At 43.5% G+C, this 11,200-nt stretch overlaps 1 protein-coding gene across 3 annotated transcripts; it reads left to right on the forward strand.

Moving 5' to 3' along the window:
- The first annotated feature begins 1,929 nt into the window (after positions 1 to 1,929).
- Positions 1,930 to 8,942, forward strand: LOC118392634 (serine/arginine repetitive matrix protein 2). Of its 3 annotated transcripts, XM_035784678.2 has the most exons (10): positions 1,930 to 2,496; positions 2,967 to 3,024; positions 3,269 to 3,327; positions 3,449 to 3,482; positions 3,697 to 3,743; positions 5,031 to 5,142; positions 6,684 to 8,398; positions 8,498 to 8,531; positions 8,627 to 8,672; positions 8,782 to 8,942. In XM_035784678.2, exons 1-10 carry the CDS (start codon positions 2,419 to 2,421, stop codon positions 8,810 to 8,812), a joined length of 2,214 nt encoding a protein of 737 aa, XP_035640571.1. In that variant the 5' UTR covers positions 1,930 to 2,418; the 3' UTR covers positions 8,813 to 8,942. The 3 variants fall into 3 exon arrangements, with proteins under 3 accessions (XP_035640571.1, XP_035640576.1, XP_035640582.1); XM_035784683.2 differs by lacking the exon at positions 8,498 to 8,531 and having other exon boundaries at positions 6,684 to 8,450; positions 8,782 to 8,850; XM_035784689.2 differs by lacking the exons at positions 1,930 to 2,496; positions 3,697 to 3,743 and having other exon boundaries at positions 2,968 to 3,024.
- Positions 8,943 to 11,200: the final 2,258 nt, after the last annotated feature.

An 11,200-nucleotide genomic window follows, 5' to 3' on the forward strand; every position in this document is an offset into this window, starting at 1 on the left:
TGGACCAGCAGGACTGGAGAGGCATCCACACACCTCTCTGTCTGACTGCAAGCTCACCCTCATCTCCAGACCCACAGCCTCTCTAAGGAGAGGGATAACACTGCTAGCACTGGGCTCATTGGTTTCCACTGCCTAGGAATGGTTGTGTTATGTCCTCTTATTGGACCCAAATGTCTGGGAGTGGCTGGATTCTGTACTCTCTTTTTTCCTATGTGAGTGTATTTCTTGTTCTTATGATTGGTCCCTCTGAGTCTGTGTTTTCAATGGTCCTCAAAGGGTCTGAATGACCCATCTCTACAACCTCCTCTGGTCTCCTTACCACAGTACATCTTAAATCCCTCTTCACAGAATAAATGACAACTCCCAGTGGTGTCTGTGCAGGGTCTGTATGCGGTCTCTTGGGCTGTGCTGAGGAGACAGGGTCTGTATGCGGTCTCTTGGGCTGTGCTGAGGAGACAGGGTCTGTATGCGGTCTCTTGGGCTGTGCTGAGGAGACAGGGTCTGTATGCGGTCTCTTGGGCTGTGCTGAGGAGACAGGGTCTGTATGCGGTCTCTTGGGCTGTGCTGAGGAGACAGGGTCTGTATGCGGTCTCTTGGGCTGTGCTGAGGAGACAGGGTCTGTATGCGGTCTCTTGGGCTGTGCTGACAGGGTCTCTTGGGCTGTGCTGAGGAGACAGGGTCTGTATGCGGTCTCTTGGGCTGTGCTGAGGAGACAGGGTCTGTATGCGGTCTCTTGGGCTGTGCTGAGGAGACAGGGTCTGTATGGGCTGTGCTGAGGAGACAGGGTCTGTATGCGGTCTCTGGGCTGTGCTGAGGAGACAGGGTCTGTATGCGGTCTCTTGGGCTGTGCTGAGGAGACAGGGTCTATATGCAGTCTCTTGGGCTGTGCTGAGAAGACAGGGTCTGCTGGATGTTTCTTGTCCACAGGATGGGACGTCCAGCTGTGCTCTAACTGGAGAGTCGGTGTTTCTGTGGCAACATGGTACAGGACGTCTGAGAAGGATCCGTCCAATATAGCCTCCAGAAGCCCAGATGAAGTCACTCCTACGGTGGTGGTGATGTCATCACAGAGATGCAGGGCTTGCAGTGAGTCGCCTCCACTAAACAGGAAGTTGGAGTCCTCCTGGATGGTTTCATCCTCCGTCTGACCTATAAAGTCTCCTGACATACACAAATATACATGTACAAATATGTAAACTCTTGATGTAGAAGGGATACTGACTTGTTTGTATGTTTGTACTTAAGTGTCAAAAGTAAATGTAGTTGCTAAAATATACTTAAGTATCAAAGTAAATGTACAAATAATTTTAAATTCCTTATATTATTAAACAAACAAGACGGCACAATTAAACTTTTACATTTTTTTTTACCAATAACCAGGGTCACATTCCAACACTCAGAAATCATTTACAAATAAAGCATTTGTGTTTAGTGAGTCCGCCAGATCAGAGGCAGTGGGGATGACCATGGATGTTCTCTTGATAGGTATATACATTTGAACATTTTCTGTCTTGCTAAGTATTGTTGGCGGAGTGGCGTGGAGGGGGGTTGGGCAGGGGGGTGGAGCATTGGAAGTTAAGACCAGGTTCAGCCTTTGTTCTCTCTCTCTTACGTCTGGGTTTCACAAGAGAAGGTCACGATTGGCTTGTGGGTTATCTGTCATCTATTTGGCGTGTGCTACGGCCCAAACAGTAGCCTGTGTAAAGTTGGTGTAATAAACCGTCAATTCGTAAACTCAAGCCTCTGTCTGGACAATTGTTCATTTATGATCTAGTCAGGTCATTACAGTATTCAAATTTAACAAGTACTTTTGGGTGTCAGGGAAAATGTATGGAGTAAAGAGTATGTAATTTTCTTTAGGAATGTAGTGAAGTAAAAGTAGTCAAAATATAAATAGTAAAGTACAGATACCCCAAAAACAACTTAAGTAGTACTTTAAAGTATTTCGGGGCGTTCCTAAAAGACGTAGAATCGCAAACTAGCGCGAGGTCGCGCTGTTTGAAAGGAGGGAGTAGTGTAACGACCCTGGGTTTATAAACGCGTATATCGACTATTCCGCTTGAGCATGCTCTTGGGGCAAAGTCTTTAGCGGGCTAGAAGGTCGAGGGTTGAGACTTGCTCCCTGCCTGCTTCATTACAGTACGTTTTGTCGCATGAAGATGACAGCGTGTAGAAAATATTGCGTCACATCGTGAAATATCCAATCATAATTTAGTATTTTATTGCGACAAATTTGAAAATGTTTCACGTCGCAGTCGACGTCCGTGAATCTCGAAAACCCGATCCTTGTTGCCAACGTCGGGTTTTCGAGACTAACGTAAGACGTCCGTCGGCTTTGGGCCCGAAGAGAACCAAACGAATGAGGGGAATGAAGTGCTTCAATTGTAATGTTTAATTGATAAAACGTTGTCTGAAGACATGGATGACGTGGTCAAAACTAAGCTTAAGAGCAATGCCAAGATTTACAGTAACACTTTGGAGCGAATAGTTCAAAAGGTATGTGGAAAATGTGCTGATAGTTACCTAAATAATTAACGTTAACCGTGCTAGCCAGATGCCTGCTAGCATTGTAACTAGCTAGCTCGCTAGTGTTCTTCTGACGATGTGGTTAGATAATCAAACATATTAGCAAAGACACCCTATTGATGTTCTCTAACCCAGCTAGCGTTAGCCAACAAGTAGTAGTAGCACAGAGCAGAGGCACATTTTTGAAATCGTATTATTGTAACTAGCTAGTAGTCTCTCGCCAACTAGCCTTCTTTTACTGTCCCTCTTGAGGCCACGGGGCGAAATGCACAAGCAATGCACCCCCTCATCAAATCAAATGTTATTTGTCACATACACGTATTTAGTAGATGTTATTGCGGGTGTAGCGAAATGCTTGTAAGCAATGTCACTCTACTACTAGGCCTGTAACAGATGAAACCTCAGATTGTGCCAGTATTTACAATTTTCCTTGACAACAGTATTCAAAGCTGCATGACAATGGGACTGAGGTGAACCTGGAGGACATAACACCCGAAGGTAAACAACAGTCCGTTTATGGTTACACTAGTTAGCTAATAATTCTTAAACTCCAGTGTCCATGTTCCTTATCTATGGTTACACATATTATCTGCTTCTCAGTACTTGAATAATTGTTTAGCCTTGTCAACAACGATATACAGTTGCTAGTTTTATATTAATGGGTACAAATTCTGCACACAACCGAGTTGGCTCAATGTTCTGATTATTGTATTTCCATGTGTCTTGTCATTGGATGGAGAAGAGGTGAGAGTATGCATGGTCAAGTCAGAGTTGGAACTATCAAAGCTGGGATTGTCAAAGGTTTGTAAGATATGACGTTATGTACTGTAGCTAATTATTTTAGGCCCACTTGGTACTTTTTCTGAGGAATCTCTTACGTTTCTGGATCACACTCACACCTCTAACTCCCCCTCCTCTTTAGAGTGATGTTGACCTGGCAGAGCTGTCACTAGGAGGTAGGAACTACAACGCATTGTTTCTCTGTGAGATTTGCACTGAAGCGTTACAGATTCTGCAATATAAATGTAAAGGTACTTTCTGCCAAAGTGGGAACATTGCCTTTCCATTTCAATCACGCTGTAAAGCTGGACTTCCACGACGTGGATTGAATATAGCCCTTAATTGTTAAATTGATCCGAAGGTATATTTATGTCATTTTTGTTATTTCAGATGTTTCTGAAATACACAGGCCACAGAACATCATTAGAGACTTCAAGGTACATATAGCGACAACTGATTGTGGGCAGAACAGATCTGTCTTTTTGGAGACTTGTCTAACCAGATGTTTACAGCCCACATTACTGTAGCCATGGTTGGGGAGTAACAGATTACATGTATTAAAAATATTTTTTTCCAATGGTAACTGTAATCCATTACATTACCAGCAAAACTGTTGTAATCAGATTACAGATACTTAATAATAAAAAACTAGATGATTACTTCAAGGATTACTTTTAAATTCAAAAAGTATGCTCGCAAATTTTTTTTATTTTGACACTTCTCTGTTTTCTCGACGACATTCAAATCAGCTTTTAAAAAAGGTGCAAGTTTTAAGTTTGTTCCACCTGAGCAAGTCTGAGACCACTATGATGTCACACCAAATGTGTTTGATGGATCACGGGAAAAGAGCAGAAATAGGCTTTGGTAGGCTACAGTCCAAGCTATGTCTTCCAATGGCGTGACTGCTTTGGAGGTAAGGATGACAGCAGTGGTGTAGTCTACGGTGATATGTATATCACTTATTATTGATATCTACATAGCGCATTGATGTAAATCGCACTGATACTCTCCGATTTAGCTATTTGCATCTTACGGATTGTGGTTGTTGTGGATGGCTGTTCACATATATAAATGTGTATTGTAACCCAATAATGGTTGAATTCAAGAAGTTAAGCTGCCTATCAATCATTGTTTTTGAAACCAGTGGAAAGCCAGTGAAAAATGTGCCCTTGCAACAGCTGCATAGTGCGGATCCCAGCCTATGGAATAAAAATTGGGCTTTTATCGCTCAGTCTAATTCATGCTGATTAAAAAAAGTAAATCCATAGGAGTGGACACACGCTCAAACTCGCACACTTTTTATAGACTTAAAAGGGGCGATCTGTAGTTGCTACATCCATTTTTGGACTTATAAATCATATATTAATATAAACATATAATTTATTGTTGTAGAAAGCGATTGGTTAGATTGAAGAAGCCCACATAACCAACCCATAAAGTAAAATTGAGCATCCATATATGGCCAGCTATGTAAACTTTAACATTGATTTATCCTGCAATAGATGTCATTCCATTAGAAACACATATTTTTGTCTTCTGCTAATGCCTCTTATGGGGAAAGTAATCTAAAAGTAACTGAATGTAATCGGCTTGTTACTGAGTTTGTAATCCAAAAATTTCATTACTGATTACAATTTTGGACAGGTAACTTTAGCGGATTACATTTAGAAAGTAACCTACCCAACCCTGACTGTAGCTTATGTACTTCTCATGTTTTTCAACAGATGGACATCTCATACCACCAGGATGATCCCAACGATGATTGTGTAGATGAGGGTGCTGGCCCTGTCAACAGTAATGATTCTGTTATGCAGCAGGCTACAGAGAACAGCCACTGTAAGTAAATTATTTGAACATTAACCCTAGTGACTTATGGACACTACCGTTCAAAAGTTTGGGGTCACTTAGAAATGTCCTTGTTTTTGAAGGAAAAGCAAAAATGTTGTCCTTTAAAATAACATCAAATTGATCAGAAATAAAGTGTAGACCTGGTTAATGTTGTAAATTACTATTGTAACTGGAAATGGCTCATTTTTAATGGAATGTCTACATAGGTGTACAGAGGCCCATTATCAGCAACCATCACCCCTGTGTCCCAATGGCATGTTGTGTTAGCTAATCCAAGTTTATAATTTTAAAAGGCTAATTGGTCATAAGAAAATCCCTTTGCAATTGTTAGCACATCTGAAAACTGTTGTTCTTATTTAAATAATCAATTAAACTGGCCTTTCATACTAGTTGATTATATCTAGAGCATCAGCATTTGTGGGTTCGATTACATGTTCAAAATGACCAGAAACAAATACTTTCATCTGAAACTCGTCAGTCTATTCTTGTTCTGAGAAATGAAGGCTATTCCATGTGAGAAATTGCCAAGAAACTGAAGATCTCGTACAACGCTGTGTACTACTCCCTTCACAGAACAGCCAAATTGTCTCTAACCAGAATAGAAAGAGTGGGAGGCCCCTGTGCACAATTGAGCAAGAGGACAAGCCTAGAAGACCAGCATCCCAGAGTCATCTCTTCACTGTTGACGTTGAGACTGGATGTTTCACGGGTATTATTTAATGAAGCTGCCAGTTGAGGACTTGTGAAGTGTCTGTCTCAAACTAGACACTCTAATGTACTTGTCCTCTTGCTCAGTTGTGCAACAGGGCCTCTCACTCTTTCTATTCTGGTTAGAGCCAATTTGCGCTGTTCTGTGAAGGGAGAAGTACACAGCGTTGTACGAGATCTTCAGTTTCTTGGCAATTTCTCACATGGAATAGCCTTAATTTCTCAGAACAAGAATAGAATGGCGAGTTTCAGATGAAAGTTATTTGTTTCTGGTCATTTTGAACCTGTAATCAAACCCACAAATGCTAATGCTCCAGATACTCAATTAGTATAAAGATGGCACGTTTTATTGTTTCTTAAATCAGGACAACAGGTTTCAGCTGTGCTAACATAATTGCAAAAGGGTTTTCTAATGGTCATTTAGCCTTTTAAAATTATAAACTTGGATTAGCTAACACAAAGTGCCATTGGGACACAGGAGTGATGGTTGCTGATAATGGGCCTCTGTACGCCTATGTAGATAATCCATATAAAATCAGCCGTTTCCAGCTACAATACTCATTTACAACATTAACAATGTCTACACTGTATTCCTGATCAAGTTGATGTTATTTTAAAAGACAAAAAATTAGCTTTTCTTTCAAAAACAAGGACATTTCTAAGTGAACCCAAACTTTTGAACGGTAGTGTATATATTGAGCATGTCAATGTAAACACATCAAATACAATTACAACAGCATTTTTCATGTTCATTTACACATTTCTCATGTTCATTTACACATTTCTCATTTAATAAATTGTCTTTATATTGCCTCCATCAGTGGTGGATAATTCCAAACTGAATGGGACTAGGAGTAGCCTGTGGGGTGCGCCAGAGGAGCTGGAGCGCTCTCTGAGCAGTCATCGTAGCACTCTACTGGACCAGTATCCCAGCATGGTCAGCCAGGTAGGAGAGGCCTGGCGGCGCCAACATATGTCCGACGTGGCTGTAGGCGTTTTGAGGAGGTACCACAGGCTCAGGTGGTTCTCTAACAGAAACCTCAATAACCGCACCTTCAACATCAGACCTGCTCACAGAAAGACTACCCTCAACAATGGCCAATCCTTTCTCCAAACACCTCAGAACACCATACTGAATGTGGGTAATCCCAAGAGTCCAAAGTTGAACCTCAAAATGACAACAACCCACACCCATCTTCCTCCACAGACCAAGGTCAACCTCCAGGAATGGCCAGCAGAGAGGCTGTCCCACAGGAAGGGTACAGATTCAGGGAACGGACAACCGTCCCACCCTGTTCTAGTGATGGACTTCTCCTCTCGCCTCTCCTCTGCAGGCTCCAGTCCTGCCTCCTCCCCTCCCTCTGCAGCCCCCTCCCTTCTCTCTGCTCCCTCCTTTGTAGACTCCTCTCCTCCCTCCTCTGCAGCCTCCCTTCCCTCTTCTCTCTCCTCTGCAGACTCCTCCCTACAGGAGAGCCCTGAGCCGGAGGAGCCCCCCTTAAACCAAACCTTCATGGTGTCCATGCCCTCTTCCCCATCCCCCAGGGTTAGACATACTACCCTGGACTTCAGTCCTGCCAGATCTGAAGACACCTTCACAGCAGGAGGGTTGAGCAGTCCATCTCTAAGGAAGTGTGCCCTACCCACATTTCCCCATCAGAGGTTTTTCACAGCGGTATGCCCTGTGGTCTGTATGGAGATGTCTTCAGACTACCGCTCCCCAGTAGTACAGAGTCCCTACAGAGCCAGACTGCTGATCTGGGACAGCCAGCGTGCAGCATCTAACGCCCACCATAGAAGCCCCAAGTCAGGCTTTGCTGGATATCATCAAATAAACACTGTGGAGCCCAGATCTTCCCCTGAGTCTTCACCCTCCTCTCTTCATAGGCCTCTGATGCCACCCAGGAAGCCCCACCACCTGGACTCCTGCAATCCCTCCCAGCTGAAACTCCAATCGTCTAGATTATCATCTGATCATGAGTCTGGGGCAGGCCAGCCAAGGCTCCGGCGACACTATTCCCTGGATTCCTTCTCCCCATCTGTCAGTCTCTTACGAAACTCTGCTAAGCAGATTGACAAGGACTTCCAGAAGCTCTACCATAGTCTTGTCTGTCAGGGCAAATCCTCCTCCTGCTGTACATGTGAGAGGAGAGAAGAGACCACCAGAGGAACCTCCTCTTCTGCTCTGGCTGCCCTGGCCCTGTCTCCTCACCACTCTGTCATGAAGAAGCGTCGCAGGGAGCTGGTCCAAGAACAGTCCCCAGAGTCCAAACGTTACAGGGATAGCTCCTTTGCTTACTCCCCAGGATCCCTCCGCCAGAGGGTAGAAATGTTCAGGTGCCAGAACCGCTCAGACAGCCATTTGTCCTCCAACCAGTGGGACATCTCCTGTGACTCCCACAACTGGAGCCCCCGCAGGGCCAGTCTGGCTCATACCCACCACAGCCCCCATCACCAACATCACTCATCAAATGTAGCAGTCAGGAAAGCTGAAGGCTCCTGGCCTGGCCTGCATGTTGATCAGCACTCTCCTGCTTGGGTACGGGTCTTCCACAGAAACAATGTACATGCAGTCCAAGAGAAATTATAATGTATGTCTTATTTTCTAACATTGCTTTCATCTATGTCTGCTGTCTAGAGAGAGAAATACAGCCGATTTGTTGGACTTGAAGGTTTGTCTAGTCTCAGGGGAAAAAATCTATTTGTCTAATCTTTGATTGACTACTTTGGATTTAGTTCTGATGATCATTTATTCCTCCCCTCTCAGGAAAGTCAATTGTCAAGGCTGAGTGCCAATGTGGCTGTTCGCCAAGGTAACCATGACCTTGTTCAGAAAGTAATACGTTCTGCATTGTTGTTTAAATATGTAATATATGCATTTCATTGTTTGTCACGTTAACCACCCACCCGTCTTTCCCCCAGTTTCTCTAGGAGACAGCTTCTGTATAAATGATGTCAACCCACAGAAAGGCTGTCCTGTCCTGCACCTCTACCTGAGTTTTTTTTTATATGCCAGAGTTGAAAACATCTCTGCTGTTTATCTGCATTTGAAAACATACTTAGGATGTCCCAATAACCATGAACTAATTTGTTATAATGAAATGTTTATATAATGTATTTTTATATACAGTACCAGTCAAAAGTTTGGACAAACCTACTCATGCAATGGTTTTTCTGTATTTTTACATTGTAGAATAATAGTGAAGATTTTTTCAAATCTAATAACACATATGGACTCATGTAGTAACCAAAACAGTTAAATAAATCCAAATATATTTTAAATTCTTCAAAGTAGCCAGCCTTTGCCTTGATGACAGCTTTGTGCACGCTTTGCATTCTCTCAACCAGCTTCACCTGGAATGTTTTTCCAACCATCTTGAAGGAGGTCCCACATGTACTGAGAGCTTCTTGACTGCTTTTCCTTCACCCTGTGGTTCAACTCATCCCAAACCATCTCAATTGGGTTGAGGTTGGGTGATTGTGGAGGCCAGGTCATCTGATACATCACTCCATCACTCTCCTCCTTGGTCAAATAGCCCGTACACAGCCTGGAGGTGTGTTGGGTCATTGTCCTGTTGAAAAACAATTGATAGTCCCACTAAGCGCAAACCAGATGGGATGGCATATCATTGCAGAATGCTTTGGTAGCCAAGCTGGTTAAGTGTGCCTTGAATTCTAAATAAATCACTGAAAGTCGCCAGCAGAGCACCATCACACCTCCTCCATGCTTCACGGTGGGGACCACACATGCGGAGAGCATCCGTTCACCGACTCCGTGTCTCGCAGACACAGCAGTTGAAACCAAAATTCAAAAATTTGGACTCATCAGACCAAAGGACAGGTTTCCACCAGTCTAATGTCCATTGCTTGTGTTTCTTGGCCCAAACAAGTCTCTTCTGCTTATTTGTGTCCATTAGTAGTGTCCTTTGCAGCAATTTGACCATGAAGGCTTGAGTCACGTGGTCTACTCTGAACAGTTGAGATGTTTGTTACTTGAACTCGGAAGCATTTATTTGGGATTACATTTCTGAGGCTGATAACTCATGAACTTATCCTCTGCAGCTGAGGTAACTGGTTCTTCCTTTCCTGTGGCGGTCCTCAGGAGAGACAGTTTCATCATAGCGCTGGATCGTTTTTGTGACTGCACTTAATTTTTTTTAATTTTCCGTATTGACTGACCATGTCTTAAAGTGATGATGGAATGTCGTTTATCTGCTTATTTGAGCTGTTCTTGCCATAATATGGACTTGGTCTTTTACCAAATAGGGCTATTTTCTGTATACCACCCTTCTCACAACTGACTGGCTTAAAATAACTAAGGAAAGAAATTCCACAAATTAACAAGGCACACCTGTTAATTGAAATGCATTCCAGGTGACTACCTCAAGAAGCTGGTTGAGAGAATGCCAAGCGTGTGCGAAGCTGTCAAGGCAAAGTGTGTCTACTTTGATATCAAATATTTATTTAACACTTGTTAATACATGATTCCATATGTTATTTCATAGTTTGGATGTCTTCACTATTCTCCAAATGTAGAAAAAAGTAAAAATAAAAACCCTGGAATGAGTAGTGTCCAAACATTTGGTACAGTATATACACTGCTCAAAAAAATAAAGGGAACACTAAAATAACATCCTAGATCTGAATGAATGAAATATTCTTATTAAATAGTTTCTTTACATAGTTGAATGTGCTGATAACAAAATCACACAAAAATGACCAATGGACCAGCATATGGTCTCACAAGGGGTCTGAGGATCTCATCTCGGTACCTAATGGCAGTCAGGCTACCTCTGGCGAGCACATGGAGGGCTGTGCGGCCCCCCAAAGAAATGCCACACCATGACTGACCCACCGCCAAACTGGTCATGCTGGAGGATGTTGCAGGCAGCAGAACGTTCTCCACGGTGTCTCCAGACTATAATGTCTGTCACGTGCTCAGTGTGAACCTGCTTTCATCTGTGAAGTGCACAGGGTGCCAGTCGCGAATTTGCCAATCTTGGTGTTCTCTGGCAAATGCCAAACATCCTGCACGGTGTTGGGCTGTAAGCACAACCCCCACCTGTGGACGTCGGGCCCTCATGGAGTCTGTTTCTGACCGTTTGAGCAGACACATGCACATTTGTGGCCTGCTGGAGGTCATTTTGCAGGGCTCTGGCAGTGCTCCTCCTTGCACAAAGGCGGAGGTAGCGGTCCTGCTGCTGGGTTGTTGCCCTCCTACGGCCTCCACGTCTCCTGATGTACTGGCCTGTCTCCTGGTAGCGCCTCCATGCTCTGGACACTACGCTGACAGACACAGCAAACCTTGCCACAGCTCGCATTGATGTCCCATCCTGGATGA

This window comes from Oncorhynchus keta, chromosome 1 (genome assembly GCF_023373465.1).
Source record: "Oncorhynchus keta strain PuntledgeMale-10-30-2019 chromosome 1, Oket_V2, whole genome shotgun sequence".
Lineage (NCBI taxonomy): Eukaryota > Metazoa > Chordata > Actinopteri > Salmoniformes > Salmonidae > Oncorhynchus > Oncorhynchus keta.

Excerpts from the sequence above, each read along its gene's own strand:
- LOC118392634 (XM_035784678.2), top strand. The coding sequence starts at position 2,419 with ATGGATGACGTGGTCAAAACTAAGCTTAAGAGCAATGCCAAGATTTAC. Across the intron at positions 3,744-5,030 it reads ACATCATTAGAGACTTCAAG|ATGGACATCTCATACCACCA; the intron begins GTACATATAGCG and ends GTTTTTCAACAG. Across the intron at positions 8,673-8,781 it reads CAATGTGGCTGTTCGCCAAG|TTTCTCTAGGAGACAGCTTC; the intron begins GTAACCATGACC and ends TCTTTCCCCCAG.